This window comes from Meles meles, chromosome 1 (assembly GCF_922984935.1).
Source record: "Meles meles chromosome 1, mMelMel3.1 paternal haplotype, whole genome shotgun sequence".
NCBI lineage: Eukaryota > Metazoa > Chordata > Mammalia > Carnivora > Mustelidae > Meles > Meles meles.
This window is the reverse complement of record NC_060066.1, coordinates 118313390-118330453: the sequence shown is the minus strand read 5'-3', so window position 1 is coordinate 118330453 and position 17064 is coordinate 118313390. Positions and strand designations below refer to the sequence as shown.

The 17064-nt window shown below is 43.9% G+C and overlaps 1 protein-coding gene across 3 annotated transcripts in view; it reads left to right on the top strand.

Moving 5' to 3' along the window:
- Nucleotides 1-17064, top strand: part of MAGI3 (membrane associated guanylate kinase, WW and PDZ domain containing 3) — a 233105-nt gene that overhangs the window by 210946 nt on the left and 5095 nt on the right. For 2 of the 3 annotated variants that reach the window (XM_045999914.1, XM_045999933.1), the window contains exons 16-19: nucleotides 3214-3399; nucleotides 12162-12264; nucleotides 12978-13104; nucleotides 13677-13820. In XM_045999914.1, coding sequence (XP_045855870.1) covers nucleotides 3214-3399; nucleotides 12162-12264; nucleotides 12978-13104; nucleotides 13677-13820 — 560 coding nt within the window. The remainder of the gene's footprint in view (nucleotides 1-3213; nucleotides 3400-12161; nucleotides 12265-12977; nucleotides 13105-13676; nucleotides 13821-17064) is intronic. The other variant, XM_045999923.1, reaches the window with a different exon arrangement.

Sequence of the window (17064 nt, the reverse complement as noted above, 5' to 3'; positions counted from 1 at the left end):
GAAACTTTAAAAAGTTTATCAATACTTGAGTAACGAAATGGGAAAGAAAGGCCAATTAAAATGTAAGATCGAGGCAGCAGCTCATGTATAGCAGGAAATGAGTGTTTGCAGCTCATTAATTATCAAGCTGAATGGTAAATTAGGCTCCGGGTACCCATGAATTTTGTATAAAGTCCTTGAGCTTTTCAGTCATTGGCGCAACCCCAGAACTGAAATTTCACTGAAATGCTAGTTGATAATCTCATAGAATGCTGAGCCCTGCAAGCCTTCTTCTTGGGATTCTCATGCATTTCATGTAGATAGAAGGAGTGTGCTGGGGCCGGGGCGGAGGGGCTTGGGTGAGGAGCTTTCACTCACAGAGACTGAGCAGTAGCTGCGGACTGCATTACAGAGAAGGTGTGGACAGACCAGAGTTAGCACAGGTGAAAAGGCAGGAAAGATATTAGAATAGCTCATTCTTTATGGACCTTGTCTTGGTGTAGATTGGTCCTCTGTTCAGGATGGATTATTTCTTCCTTCGGATTAAATGTATTTTCTGGTGACGTCTGTCCCAAGCAGAGTTCCTGGCAGCACCTCTGACACCAGTCATGAAATTCTGAGACTCTTGGGGCGCCTGGGCGGCTCAGTCGGTTACGTGTCTGCCTTCGGCTCAGGTCATGATCTCAGGGTCCTGGGATCGAGCCCCACATCGAGCTCTTGGCTCAACAGGATGTGTGCTTCTCCCTCTGCCCCCTTGCCCTGCTGTGCTCTCTTGACAAATAAGTACATAAAATCTTAAAAAGAAAAGAAATTCTGAGATTCTCTGCGGTCGACTTTTTCAAAGATCAGGGATCCAGGTCCAGCACCCTTACTGCCCTAGCCCCAGCTTGTGTAAGTGCTCAGTGAACAGAGTACCTAGAGAAGACCTCCGTGTGTTTAGGATGAAAAGGACTTAGCTAGTTTTTGCTTTGCTGGTGCTTCAGAGGTTTTAGTCTTTCTCTTTCTTATCATATACTTTTCAGTTCTGGTTGCAAAGGATTCTTTGAGAGGGGACATTTCCAGCTACTGTCCTTTCTTTCCCTGAAAGAAATGTTTTAAGAGCACTACAGTGACCTCAGCAGCTGGACATTCCAGTCTGGGAGACAGATTTAGGTCAAAGATGAAGACAGATAAACTGGTTTTATGGCCAATGCCTGTGGACTTGGTATACCAGCAAACGCAAGGCAGGACTCCAGACTTTTCCTTAGCTTTGTGTGCTCTACGGGGTTACTCTGAAAACTTCCCAGTCTGTTCAGAAGTTATCCTTCTACTGGTCTCTCTGCTGTTTTTAACTGTTTTGATAATACAGCTGTCAACACCGAGAATATGGTAATCTGACTACGCTTACCTTCCTTCGCCCGGACAACTAACCCTTTGGGAAGTTCTGTCCCAAGATTTGCCAATTCCTTCTGAGCACATGGCTCACGTGATGAGAAGGAAACCACTGAGACTTCAGAGATTCACTTGGTTTGATGCTTTCCCAAGTCTAAACAAACTCCTTTCAGCATGCCAAGGGGCTGAATGATTTCCTTCTCATCGAGAATGAACACCATGTACCAGTAGATCTTTTCTCAGGGGAAACGCTAAGGTATTGAGGTAGAAGGTCACCACAGGGCCACTGTCTGGTTCAGCATAAGTTAGTTTCTTTCTTCTTTCTTTCTTTCTTTCCAAAATTTTTATTTACTTATTTGAGAGAGAGATAGAATATGAGCAGCAGAGAGAGGGAGAAGGAGGCATCCATCCCAGGGTCTCCATCCCAGGACCCTGGGATCATGACCTGAGCCAAAGGCAGACACTTAACTGACTGAGCCTCCCAGGCACCCTGTAGCACATGCTTCTGACCTCCTTTCCTCTCCGTGAATCGCTCATACTGACTGGCACAGGACATGGCCCACTACCCCAGGTGCTTTTCTGATTACTTTGCTTTAAAGAAAATGGTATAAGTGCTTGATATAATTCAGAGCTAAAAGGCACTTGCTTCCAACGTTGATGTCCTCTATTTTAGGATAAAATCTCTCACTGTAGAATCCTAAAAGAGCAGGGGAGTGCCCCTGTCTGTGGGTCTATAAATCACAGCCAAGAATAACTTTCAGTTCAAATGAAAGCCTATTTCAATATCCCTGACATACACCTGCCATGACTGAGAAATATAAGGAGCCAATTTTACTATGGAAATTAAATGTACTCAGAGTGCCATTTTAAATATTAATTATCCGTATTTGTAACAGTCAGTAGTCGGCTACAGACAAATGCCCGACAAGTTTACTGACCCGGGTGAGGAAATTCTTAAGGACCATGGAAGGAATATTTGTTTCTCAATGCAAATGCACCCTTTTAAAGGGGTGAAAGATATTTTGACAAGATTTCCTGAGAGGGTCTGAGGACTCGTTTTAAGCTGGAACAGCCAAGTGTCTTCAGAGTCTAGGAAAGCCTTCTGCATCGTGAGCCCATAGAACTGTGCGGCGTGTCTTTGCAAATGTCTTCGACTCTGCTTTGTGCAGTTAGGGCAAGAGTTTATCCATGAGCCAAATAATCTCAGCCTTAAACATCCCATGTTCTGATTCCCCTCAGCTTTTCTAATTAAAAAAAAAAAAAAAAAAAAAACCTAAAGGCACACACAAAAGGAATGAATTTTGGATTTGTTTTAATGGTCAGTCATTTCACTGTGCCTGGATTTCTGAGCAGTAACCTCCAAGTCCTAACCTTGAATTTGAACTGCCTTTATTTACAAGGCCCCCTATGGGAGTAAATGACCCCTCAGCAGAACCAAAGGTGGTCTCATTGTGGCAGTTTCTGAAATAGCCGAAACAGGACGCAGCCTGCGTGGCCAACAGTCAGTAAGGAGCATCCGCTTCGTGAGAGAGTTTAACATATCAGGGAGGTCGGTAGCCTTCAAACAGGAGTGTTAGGAGAGCAGTGGGAAAACTGGGGAAAGGTTCCCGGTGAGTGGAAGACAGCCCAGAGGTGTACGTGCTGCGGCTGCCGCTGTGTAAGGAGTGTGCACGCTGGCGGGCCCAGAGCCGAGGACCGCACGGAGATAGTCACCGCCGGGTGAGATAGCCACAGGCAACACTTTCTTAAGCCCTACATTTAAGAACATTTTTTGATGTTATGATGCGGAATTTTTAAATGATGATAGGTCTAACGCTAACGTTTCTTAAATAATGGAAAAACCTGGGCGTTTGTTTCCCCTAGTTATTCCTCACAAAATTGGCCGAGTCATAGAGGGAAGCCCAGCGGATCGCTGCGGAAAGCTGAAAATCGGAGATCACATCTCTGCTGTGAATGGGCAGTCCATTGTTGAACTGTCCCACGATAACATTGTTCAGTTGATCAAAGACGCCGGTGTCACCGTCACACTTACAGTCGTTGCTGAGGAAGGTAAGGAGCCAGTCACGTCACCTTGCACAAGCTCCTGTGAGTGACACAGGACAGAGCCTGCCGAAGCCAGCGGCTCCTTCCAGCACCGCCGGCAGGACTGCCGTGATAGAACCATTTAGATACCCTGGAGTCTCCTCGTTTGCCTCTTCCACTGAATGAATTTAAGTGACAGTTTATTAAGAAGTTGTCAGTAGCTCAAGATAAGGAATCCAGCTCGCGAGTGGTGGCCGTTTCTCCACAGGCTGGAGAAGCAGGCACCCAGAAGGGAGAGAGATTGGTCATACTTCTCAGATCTTATTTTCTTAAAATAATGTGTTCAGTTTCTGCTTGCTGGAGTGAGAGGAAATCCTCTAAAGATTCAAAGATAGTCACTGTCGCTATCAAGCCTTTCATGTCAGGGCCGGGCCCGGTGTGCCTGTCCTCACCGCCAGGGTTTTGTTCTGCGAAGCGCTGTCTAAATGGGGGGCTGGGTGGTGCATAGGGGCGGCTGGTAAATGGGGCATGAAATGCACTTAGTGTCTTGCCTTGCTTTAGAGCTGCCTTTTCGTCATTAAGGGTTTCTAATTAGGAATTTTGAACAGCACCCGTTCGTGCTCTTGTTCATGAATTACAAGGTAAGGATTACATAATGCGTCTCTCATTTTTCCCAAGTTTGCAAAACTAAGAGCGGGGTGGCCCCAAAGTGTGGAATTAGGGTGAGTCCGTCCATTTTTCCTGTTCAAACCCCATGTACTGTAATGGGTGTTCATGGCCTACGGTGCCCCGTGGACTTCTAGTGTTGTCAGTTTGGTGGTCTTTTTGTTCTTGGTTCTTCCATTCTTCACTCTTCCCGCTGTCGTCCTCTCCCACATTCATTCATAGCCAAGGTAGTACGTGACTCTGCTGCCGTCCCAGCACCCGGAGGGGCATTTCTACCTGCATGTGAGCTCTCCAGCCCTCGGACCTGGTGACATCCCCGCTCTGGCCCATTTCCCTTTTCTAGTCTGATCCATGCTCTGCCAAGACTCTGTCCCAGACTCTGCTGCTCCCTCCTCCTTAAAATCCCCCCTGCAGAAGCCCAAGTGCTTCCCCATTCTCTGCACAGAAAGTGTTTTAGGAGTTTCTTCCCAGCTTCCTTCTACATTGAACTTCCAGTATTCCTTCCAGATCCGCTCCAGAGCAAGGCCTTTTTGACCTCTGTGCCCATGGGTTACCCCCCCCCCCGCTCTGTCCTGATAGCCCCCCGCCCTCCACCACCCCGCAGTTCACTGAGCATTGCTCCTGGGTGATGGTCTCCCTGCTGAAGTGCTCTGCTCTCGGAAGACAAAGAGAATCTTACCAGTTGACTGTGATATTTAGTAGGTGGTCAGTAATTATTTTTTGAATGAAGAAATGAGTTCAATGGATGAACAAATGGATGAGGGGATGAATGAACAAAAGAAAGTAAAAGTCAGGAGACTTTCAGTTCTGTGCCAGTACCTAGCTCAGAGGCGTTAGATGCCCAATAGAAGAAGTGAGGCCTGTAACAGACATAGTTCCCGGACACCTATCAGCTAGCTGGATGACCCGAAAAAGCCACTTAAGTTTTCTACCCTGCAGGTTTTTATCTGTAAAGTGGAGCTGATAATGTCTATTTCAGGATCTCCATGAAGATTACAGTGGAAAACGTACCTAGTCTGCATAAGTGCCTGAGGTGCTCATCTAATGGTAGCTGGGTCATTTCACCCCATCTTTGCATGACTGATCCCCACATCCGGGCCTCTGCCCACATCTCACCGCCTAAGGACAGAGTAGCCATATTTAGTAAGCACTTAACACTGTGGCCGGTGTTACAAACACTTGACATCTGTTCAGTTGTTTCATGCATACACTAATCCTAGGTAGGCACTATTGTTTTCCCATTCTGTAGATGAGGGCACTGAGCCTCTCAGCACTTAGAGAACTTGCCCACAGTTACAGGGCTCCTGACAAGCAGAGTGGGAGTCTGTAGACTGGCCCTAGGATCTGCACTCCTGACTGCTATGCCTTTCCCAACCACAGTATCTAGAATGACCCTGCCCACCCAAGTCCTCTCACGCCCCGCCCTGCCTGACTTTGCTTCCTTGCACGGATCCCTGCCTGAGATGAGTGAACCTATGGTTTGTTTACTGCCCTCTCCCCTCCGCCACAATGCAGAGTCACAAGATTCCTGAAGTTAGATGTCTTGTCACATTCAGTGCTGAATCCCAAGGGCCTAAAACAGTGTCAGGCACATAGTAAATGCTCAATAAAAAAAGTTCTTGAAGGACTTTGGGGCAGGTTTCTTTGTCTCCCTTTTCTCACTGTGATTACTTCGCTCTCCAGAGCTTGCTTTTTAAGCCTTAAATTTGTTCTGTGACCCACAAAGAAAAGCAGGCAGCAGCATCACAGGAGATCGCATTTTAGGTTTGTTTGGAGGATGAGGTCCGTAGTACCCTCACGTCAGCATGCCTGGCACATAGCCGCGCAAGAAGCTCCCTCAAGTAGTGGGGCTAGCAGTCCTGGTGCTCAGTGTTTGTCTAGCTATGTGTCAAAAGGACCAGTGACATTTCCAGTCCACCACAGCTAGCATTTTTGTGACCTACATAGAAATGAAATGAAAAATAAAAATCAAGACATAAAATCATTCTGTCAAGTCATTAGAAAATGTTTTAAAAGCTTACTCTTGGTATCTGTAGGCGTCTTACTGCTGACCAACCCAAGAACCACACACCCAGTAGCTCCAGGATAAAGAGCTCAGTAAGAGAATTAGTAAAAAAAAAAAAAAAAAAAAAAAAATGGGGGGGGGGGCAAAATTACCCTTTATTGTTGATGGTGTTTGAGAGGTTATCCAAGATTGCTCAGGCATTTTTCTTAAAGGAAAAATTAACTTTGACGCTGTGGTCCAAATACTTCTGGACGTACTCAAGATTTTCTATGTAGTGCCAGTCCATGTTTAGGCAAAATAGAACAGTGGAAGGAAACCCCCCAGCAGTACATGCTTTAGAGTCTATTTCAGGGGCACCTGGGTGGCTCAGTCAGTTAAGTGTCTGCCTTCGGCTCAGGTCATGATCCTAGGGTCCTGGGGTCGAGCCCCATGTCGGGCTCCCAGCTCAGCAAAGGGAGACTGTTAATTTCTCTCTGTGTCTCCCTTTGCCCCTGCTCATGTGCTCATGTGCTCTCTCTCTCTCTTACTCACTGTATCTCTCAAATAAGTAAATAAAATCTTAAAAAAAAATAGTCTGTTTCATATGTAGACACAGCCTTTAAAATGCAATCACATTTGACACATAAAAATCACATTTCAGTGTTACACCTTATTTTATTGTATACTCAAGTGTTATTAAACTAGGGAAATAGTCAGAATCTCTTCTTCTCAGGAAAAAATATCTCTTCTGTCCATAAAAATCCCATTCGTGGAGTTTGTAAGTCTTCCAAGTTTCTCATTATATTCAGTATAAAATCTTTCAACTGCACTGAAGAGTCAAATGAATATTCATCGCCCTAGAGCTGTTTTCAGAAATCACACCTTCAGATCTGTAGCTCAGAGCTGCGGCATTTCCCCTTGGGTACTCCTTCCCTACGGTCCAGAAGCCGCTCGCTGTTCACAGATAAAAGACAGTTGGAAAGAGAAAAAAGTGGTCCTTCCATTCTGTTTTTTCCCTTTTACCAGATACTACTGAATAGTTAAGGTTATTTGCCCAAAGAAATGGGTTAACCAAGTTCCCAAGCCACATGTCACGTCGGCTATAAAACTCTCCGCCGACTGGTGGCTCGAGACTCCGTCCTTGCCCGCTGCCGTGCCACCGGCCACCGCTTCCGCACCAACCTGTGCTCCCGAACAGGATGGCAGTGGACGGCGCCTGGCTCTTCTTGCCAGCTGTAAAGAAATCTGGACAATGTACAATTTTTCCACGTTGATTTCTCCTTCCGTGTCAGGTTCTGGCCATTCCAGGTCTAAGAGTGACACAGGTCACCCAGGCTCCCCAGGGCCACGATAGAATGGCTCTGGTAGCATTGCCACCAATTTTTGGCTTTGTTTTCCGTTTATTTATCTGTTTGCCCCCATTTGACTCTACTTTCCGCTGTCATTTCTCTCCCTGCTCCCACTGGCAACCATTCCAGTGTGTTGTGTGTGCCTCGGTTTATTTTTAAAATACATAATTGTGTGTGTGTTAGCATTTATTTTTGAGTTACATAGGATTGTGTTACAGATTTCATGTTGGCTTTCTTCTCCCCATTCTCAGAACCGTATGTTTGTTTCTTTGGCGTCCCGTGACTGTTCCAGGATCCGAGCCAGGGGTTCACGGGACATTTATTCGTTCATCTGCTTTTTCCCCCCGTGCATGTGACCTTGTAGCTCATTGTGATTTTGATTTTTGTTTCCCCAGCGACTGATGACCTTGAGCCTTTTCATGTGTGTTTGGCCATCAGTAGATTTCAGTGGAGAAATGTAGGTTCAGGTATTTTCCTCCTTTTTAGTGTCTTTCTTACTGTCGAACTGTAAGACTTCTTTATATATTCTGATATTAGATCCTTAACAGACCTGAGCCTGCAAGCATTTTCTCCCGTTCGGCAGGTCGCCTTTCCGCTCTCCAGATGCTGCAGTTTGATGCCCAGAAGTTTAATGTTGGTGAAGTCTGATTAATCTGTGTTTTGTTTGGTGTCATAGCACCAATTTTAAGATTTATCCACTTTGCTGGAGGAATATAATCAATTGCTTTTAACGACTTGACAGTTTTTCATAGCATGTGTTTACTATACATTACCTGCCCACGCCACCCCCCAGACAGCCACCTCATCACACGCGCTCCTGATAATCATGCCCACATATGTGTACCTTATAAACAGCATGAGAATTTCTTGGAGTGAAGTCGGTCTGTCAGAGCATAGGCGTGTGCTTGATTTGAGCAGGTGCTTCCAACTGTCCCCCATCACTGCTGCACCTACACTCCGAGCAGCAGAACACGGACGTTTCTAGAGCTGTACGTGTCTACCAGGGTGGGACGCAAGCCTGCTTTCGAACCGGCCCAAGTACGGAAAGTGTCCTCATTGGTGTTTAATTTGCATTTCTCTTATTACCCATGAATTTGAGCGTCTCATCGGATGCTTGTTTTTTGGGTTTTTTTCTTCTATTGGATTACGTCTTCACATCCTTGACTCCCTTTTCTTGTGGGATTTCGGTCTTTTTCTTGTTGATATTTAGAGATTCCTTAGGAATTTTGCAGGAGTTTAGTTTGAGAAAGTACAGTTTAGTCTGAGAAAGTACAAAGATCTTTTCCTGTCATCTGTATGTTAACTTTGACCATGGTGCCCTCCACTGAACAGAGCTTCTGAATTTAGACGTGATCCCATTAGCCAATTTTTACCTTGTGACTTATGCTTTTGAAGTTTCATTTCAGAGAAGTTACCCTTGCCCACCCCATGTCACAGAGATTTTCTCTTACATCATCATCTTTTTGATTTATAATTTTGCATTTAGTTCTTTAATGGATCTGGAGCCTCCCTTTTATATGTAGTTTGGGGAGGAATCCAACTTTATTTTTTTATTCTCATATGGAGCAGGTTTTTCTAGCACAGGCTGTTAGAGCACTTCTTTTCCTCAGTGGTCCATGTCCCCACCACTCCTGTACCTCCCCTTTCAACAGGAGTCTCCTAGCTCTTCCCTTCTATTGACTCATCTGGTCTTGGGTTAATTTACGTACACATTTTTCACGGTAATATACATAATATATTTTTAAAGTGTGTGTGTGTGTGCATGTATACATATCCATACATGCTTTTAAAAAAAATCTTTAACTTTATGGTGTATGCTACTATCTGTTGAGGCAAGTTTTTACCTAGTCACCCCCTATACACACTTCAAATTTGACTAGAAATTCATAAAACTTTTCTGTATAAAATTTTAGAGGAAATTATAATGCTCCTGCAAAAAATCCAACTGCAATTTTTATTTAGACATATAGAATATATTTTAACTTTGGAAGAATGTATACTTTTAAATACTAAGTCGTACCACGTAAGAGCATGGGATGTCTCTCTACTTATTCAGATTATCTTTTTTTTTTTTTTAAAGATTTTATTTATTTATTTATTTGACAGATAGAGATCACAAGTAGGGAGAGAGGCAGGCAGAGAGAGAGAGAGAGAGAGAGGAGGAAGCAGGCTCCTCGCCAAGCAGAGAGCCCGACGCAGGACTCGATCCCAGGACCCCGAGATCATGACCTGAGCTGAAGGCAGCAGCTTAAACCACTGAGCCACCCAGGCGCCCCTTCAGATTATCTTTTGTGTCCTTCAGTAGAGTTTTAGAAAGTACCCTCATAAGATTCTCAGTGTTCTTGCAAAGGATGATTCATGGTACATTATAATGTTTGTCACTGTAGTTTAACTATGAAATTTTGTGGTTTTCCTCTGATACTGTACTTTCTCTTAAATAATTGCACACAGAAACTCTAGCAAAATTTTAATTCTCATTGAGAGAGAGAGAGATCTACTTAACCCATTGCTTTACTATCTGAAGAAATCTCAGATAAAACAGAGAGAGCATAGGCCTGTTTGGCATCGTGGGATATTTAAATTCGAGAATTAGCATCTCTTAACACAGTAGTAAATTGGAGAAGCCATGTAGCATGGGTCGAAGGACTAAAACTGAAAAAATACCAATGATAGAAAGTTTTATTTAACCTTTCAAGGACAAGGAAGAAACATGGGACTGAAACGAATTCGTGGTCCCGGATGCCGCAGTGACACGCCCATCCTCAGGGAAAGATAGAGGAGAAGTTGAAATTGCTCAGCTGCTTTTTCCTGTCCTGAAGTTAAAACACCCATTGCACCAGCCAAGCTAGGAAGCCAAAAAATTGTCTAAATTAGACTCCTACAAAGATGCAAGTATCTCCCAGTTGTCATCTTATTGATAGAAGTAATTTCTCCCATCAGTTTCCATTCCCTTAATAGTAGCCATGAATTTACGACAGACCAGAATTCAGCTATGTAATGGGCACTTAAGGTTAGAGGCAGGTAACTTGAAATTGATGTACCCAGTGAGCAAAAGTAGAAGGACTTCTGGGAATTTCTGATGGGTACAGGAATATAAACGTAAATGAGGTGTGATTCCTGCAATCAAGGAGTTCACGGTCAAGCAGGAGAAACAGGTGTTCAGCTAGCTCTGACACAAGGCAGAAAATGCTATGAAGACAGTTGCCTAAGTGGCCAGGTGAAGTTTCACAGAGGAGGTGACATTTTGAACAGGAGATGAAGCGGGAAGACACGGGTGCCCAGATGATGAGTCTGGATGATATCTTATGAGCAATAAAAAGTTACCATGGGTTTTTCAGCAAGGCAGAGGAAGGACTGTTTTCAGTTTGTGTGCTAGGACTGGACTCCAGGAAGCAGAGTGGGGTTGGTAAGGAGACCAGCAAGGAGGGCCAGCCTAAGTAGCTTGTTAAGCTAAATAAGAAGATAAAATTCATGATAGTAATTTAAAAGAGCAACCAATTTCCAGGGCCCCCCCCAAAAATTCATACTCCACTCTTCCTTCCTAGGCACTGGATTTTAAAGCATTGAACATTTTTGCTGAGGTCAGTATTTCAAAATGTACACTTTAAGAGAAATATAGCCCCAGATAAGACTTTATCATTTTAATGATGATGATAATGATAATAGAAACATTTCTATAATGAATATAATATGCCAGGTGCTGTTTAAAGCTTGTTTAATACGATAACCCCACAAGGTGGCTATAATTCCCTTTTTCTGGTTGAGATGATTAGAAGCACAGAGAATGTAAGTAATTTTCTCAAGAACACACAGCACATATTGCATGGAGCACTGGGTGTGGTGCATAAACAATGAATTTTGGAACACTGAAAAAAAATTAAATTAAAAAAAAAAAAACAGACCACACAACTAGTAAATGATGAGTCAGGCTTAACCCCTGTCAGTCTTGACAGAGTTCATGGTCTTAAGCACTAAGCTGTGCTCCCTCTCTCTGATACTTTAAATATCCTATGTTTAATATATAGACAGGATATAACAATCGAAAGTTCCAGCTTTACAAATACGATTGCGATAGCCTTAAGAATATCTCTTGACTGGTACCTCCCGTGACTTGCCATCTCGATGCCAGCAGTTTCTACCATGCTTAGTTACGAAACCTGCCTTCAAGAAGGTCTGGGGCTGCTGGCGATGATACAGAAAAAAATGGTAACTTTTCCCCCCTGCATTTGTGCTCTCAGAAAATAGAAGCAGCGAAGTCTTTGCAGACATTTGTCAGCTCTTGGGATGGTTCTAGAAGTTTGCCTTAGGTATTCGTGTGAGGCAAAATAATGGCTCCAATATTAAAGATGCAGGTTTGCAGATCTGTGTGTGGTTTGCAGACTGGCGTCTGCGTCCCAGCACTCCTGAGACCCGCCTGTGTCATCTAGAGTTGTTTGCCTGTGGTGGGGTGTGTGCGCTGGAAGCCCATGGAATAGGATACAGGATAGTTCCTGGTGCTCTGCCCTCTAGATAATGCTGTCAAGTGTGCATACTTCTGATTTTCGTGTGGTATGGATGGTCAAAAGAATACGATTCCTGTTCTCTTCAAACATAAGCATTCATCAAAGCCACAGGGGAAGAAATGTTAACGTTCCGATTCCAGACAGCTGACTGCCGTGCTGTTCGCGCCGAAGTCACTAGAATCAGGAAGGCTGGAACCATGTGCTAGCATAGTCTCACTTTCGTATACCACTCGGCCTTTACAGTTTTATGTACAAAGTCATATTTTTATTGTCTTCTCACGTGAACAGCGCATCATGGTCCACCATCAGGAACAAACTCAGCCAGGCAAAGCCCAGCCCTGCAGCACAGACCCATGGGACAGTCACAGGCCAACCACATGGCTGGGGACAGGTGAGGCTGGTCTTTTTTCTCTCATCTCCCCACTCCTCAGCACCCAGCCCCACTCGCACCCCCACACAGGTGCACCTTCAGTTACCTTCCTACACCCTCCCCTTCCTCGGTACCTCCTCCCTCCTGCCAGCTGCATCCCAGGGCACAGCAATTATCCAGTCATGCCTGACCATGGGGATTAGAAAGAAAAGTGACAGCAGTGTCTGGCTCTGCTAGTCTTGGTGCTTGTAACTTTGGGAGGGAAGCCGCAGTACCACATGCGTTGCTCTCTTCTCGGACTACCTGAGCAGACCAGAGCAGTATTTGTACCTATTTCTTTCCTCCTTTGTTGAAAATACTAGCACGTAACAAAAACTAGATTTCCAGAAATTCAGCATCTTCACGGGCACTGGCGCAGCCGGAGAGCGTGTCTCACCGACGAGGTCAGCTCATCTCCCTCTGGGTCAGTTAGTTGAGTGCAGTTTTCCTTGCTGTAAACTACACCGAGATGCCCTTAAAGCAAAAACCAAACCCAAACAATGGGAGGTGCTGACAGACTCGAGGCCGGAGTTAACGACCGGATTGCCCAGCACCTCTGGTTCTAGAAACAGTCCGCCTTCACGGCGGTTCGTCAGGAGAATGGCCAGCTTCAGACTAAAGAAATTAGTCTGCCTTTACTTTCAGACTGTTTTCATTTTCTCCGTTCAGAGAGTGACTGGATTTCTCTCTTGTAGAAGTGCTCTAGAAGGTGAAATTGGGAAGGATGTCTCCACTTCTTACAGACATTCATGGTCTGACCACAAGCACCTTGCACAGCCTGACACGGCGATGATTTCGGTTGTCGGCACACGGCCCAATCAGGTAAATGGACACCGCACCCCCCAGCCCAGGTGTGGACCGCTCTTTTCAGTTGCTCCATCACTGACCTTGGTGACTTTTTACTACAAATCCTTTTGGACACATTGTTCCGAAGGTTAATAATTCTTACAGACTTGCTGGGTATTTGGCATTCCAATAGCTTCCATGAGAAGATGTAAAGAGTGAACAAGTTTACCCTGTAATTGGAGAAATGTGCACCCTGGGTCGAGTACTTAGAAACAGCGGTGTTGGAGTTCGTTGAAATAGGATTTCGAATCCCCTCCCCAGGGAAAAGTAGTCACGATCTCCTTAAAGGAAGCATTTCCCCAAATTCTATTCTCTCATCATTCTTTCTTACGTTGACCCACTAGTGGAGAAAACATGTGATCTTCAGCTTAATTTAGGCTGCATTTACAAAGTAGCTATTCATCCAAAGCTTACATTCCTTTCTTATGATATAGAAATGCATATTGAGTGTCTAAGTCATAATCTCCCAGCCCTAAAAGTAGTTTCTTCAAACTCTCAATAGAACAGCCCATGAAAACTTATTTTTCTTCTACTTCTTTCTCTCCCAGAGCCTTGGTTGTTACCCAGTGGAGCTGGAGAGAGGCCCCCGGGGCTTCGGGTTCAGCCTCCGTGGGGGGAAGGAGTACAACATGGGGTTGTTCATCCTGCGTCTTGCTGAGGAGGGCCCCGCCATCAAAGACGGCAGGATTCACGTGAGTTGGCTTCCTCCCGCAACCTTTGGTTCTGCCTCCAGACTGAAAATGACTGAAAATAGTTGATCATAGGGAATGCAGAAACCTCCCAAAGCTAAGCAGCCAAGTTTTCTGTCTCTAAACCTGACAGCAGCTGCTCCTTGTTTCACTTTCGGACACCTGGTGATTTCACGGCCCCTCTGGTATCCTGGGCACTACTGCAGCGGTGCTGTTTCTACCGTCTTGACTTAAGGCCATAGGAAACTTACTTTTGGCTTACACAGTCAACGTTGGAGGGCAATGAATTAGTAAATAAAATACACTTTCGTCTTACTAAAAGTCTTAGGAAAGCCAGGATAAAACAGAATCTTTAACTTCTTCCCAGAAATAGTAGGCCCAAGATTTTTTTTTCCTCTCAGCTACCCACAGAGGTAGCTAGAGATCAAAAAGCATGACCCTCCCAACCTTTACTAGTGTTTGAAAGACTGAAATTCACCTGGGTAATGGTTCATCCTCGGTGTTCTCAACTCTGAAACACTGTAGCTTTGTACAGGGCCCTGCAGCTCAGACTGTCTGTATCTGCACCGAAGGTATTCCCCCCCTTCTCTGAATGTTACTTCAAGAGGAATGTTATATAGGGGACATGTGCTGGCCTCGATTTTAAAAAAATAATTCGCTGGTATTGTTAGGTTATACGGTAGAAATTTTAAATTCTAGACAGCCTTCCCTGTATAGCTCAAGAGAACTTTGGATTTCCTCCCTCTCCCACCGGCAGGCAGCAGGGAAGATAATTTTTGTTTAAAAATCAAATGGTATATTCTAATAATATTTGGAAAAGGCTTCCAGGTGATTGCAGTCTTGAATTTTCCACATCACTGCCCCACTCCCATTACTCATTTGGTAAACATGTGTTGAGTGTTTGCTTTACCCAAAGCTTTTATGAATGAGTACTGAATGAGCTGGGAGAAGGGGTGTCCCGAAAACAAATAAGATACCACCCTTTTTCAAAACTACCAGGCTTATGCACAAGTTCAAAGGAGGTAAGGATGAGTGGAGATTTTGCAGAATGGGTGGCATTCGAAAGTGGGTAAGATTTCAGTAGAGAGATCTGTCCTTTTCTTTCCCCTCCCCTTTAAAAAAAAAACACAACTATTTAGGTATACTTTAAATCTGTTTTTTTGTTGTTGTTGTTTTATTTTTTAATCTCCCATTGTACGGTTGCCTGGGTGGCTCAGTTGGTTAAGCATCTGACTCTCGATCTCAGCTTAGGTCTTGATCTCAGGGTCATGAGTTCAAGCCCTGCGTTTTATTAAAAAAAAAAAAAAAAAACAAACTCCCATTGTATTGAGTGTCATAAAAAAAACAAGCCAAAAACTAGGATATAATTTTAAAACGTTGATCCCAAATACAACCCTCAGATGATGCATTAATCTCACTAAACAAATAAAAGGCAAACAGGCCTTGAAGCAGACAAAGTTTGTTGCTAAAACATGTCATTTTTTACAAATGAATGGGAGCTTTGAACTTCCATGATTAAACCAACTAATTTCAAAAGCTCTGATATTTGAAAACAAGGAAATAAGCTATTATGATTATGCCCAGGTTTATTTTAAACTCTAAGAAATTAGCTTTTCAGAGAATTCTTTTTCTGGCTACCAAACTCTCAAAATCCTGACTTGCTAAGGATCATGGGAGTTTTGTTACTAATGACAACTGAGTCTGGGGGCCACTGCCAAAAGAGGAGAGTTTATCTCCAGCAAACTCGCACTGTGGAGCTGCCTGAACTCCCCTCCTGCCCGCCCCACCTCCCCCTTCCCTTCCACCTCCCCCCAATCCCCTATCCCCCAACTCCCTGGCTTTGTCTGTTAGGTTGATATCTGTACCTATCATGTCAATGTCTTCAGTCCCGATACAGTGCCTAGAATGGTTATAGTAGATGCTCTGTAGATATTTGTTGAGAGAGTAGAATGGATGAAAAATACTTATAATGAAAGAATTGGTTTTTTTTTTTTTTTTTCAAGATTAGCTGCCAGAACTTATTACTGCATAGACAGGTCTTGGAATAGATAAAGTGGCAGATAGTGTAATAGTGTAGTTCAGTAGGATAAGGAAAGGTTAACCTGTAATACAGATGGAAAGGTGTTGAGAGTCAAGGGCATCTCTACATTTAGTGAGTCCTAAGCCGTCCATAAATCTGGTTAAGATCTGGAGAGGAGTGAAGAAGGTGTTCTGGGAGAAGAGAATGAGATCAGCCAGTGGGAAATAGGGGGATAGGGTCTGATTTAGTTAGATCTTCACTGTAGGACAGAATCAGATGTAGAAAATGTGGAATCTGGCATCTTCCAGGCAACATGTGTTTTCACTTAGTTTTAGTCTCACAAAAACCCTTTAAAGGGAGGTGGCATTACCCTACTTACCGATATAAAACTGTGGCTCCGGGAGACTAGGTCCCTTGCTGGGGTCACTGGGCCTGTGACGGCCACAGTGGGATCCAGGGCTTTGGTTCCATAAGCCTAGTCTGTGTGCTTCCCACATCAGGCCCTGGCTGGCATGTGTCTGGATTGGACTGTTTAGGGGAAGCGTATAGTTTCTCAAGGCCTTCTGAGATCATGTGAGCAGTGTGCTAGAAATATTATTTTGTAATTTTAATACAAGATGTACATTTTCAGTGGCTTTTTTAAGGAACATAATTTTTCTCTAGTCCCTCTTCCCACTTCTTTTCTTCCTTTGGTTTTTCTATTCTCCTTTTCCCCTCCCTTTGATTTTTCTCTTCTCTCCTCTGTCCCCCATAATTTTATTTTTCAATAATACAAACCTGAACTTGAATCATTCTTTACTGGTTCTATTTATCAAAAGATGTATTCCTCATTTTATTTTTGACACATTCAAAAATTTTTAAAGTAAAGAATTTTCAAAGAATGTTTACATTTCTGTCTCAGAGGTCGTTTTTTTTTTAAAATCTCCAGCTCTGTACAGTCCAGTAGAGAAGTTTCCCCCTCACTGAGGGCCTGTCTACCAGAAATCTTAAAGCCACGGGGCTCTAGTGTTCTTTTAAAGTTAAACAAAAATGACACCTGGTGGCAGATCTGTTGAATTACAAGCTTTATTGCAATTCATTTGTTGTACTAGGAGAAAGAACGAGGCAGCTTAGGATAGTGAATTTAATGTGACTGCAATCAATGACAACCTCAGTATGTTTCACAAGACATACCCAGATCATGTTCTCAGTACTGTCTGCCTTAATTTTCATTTCTCTAATTACTAG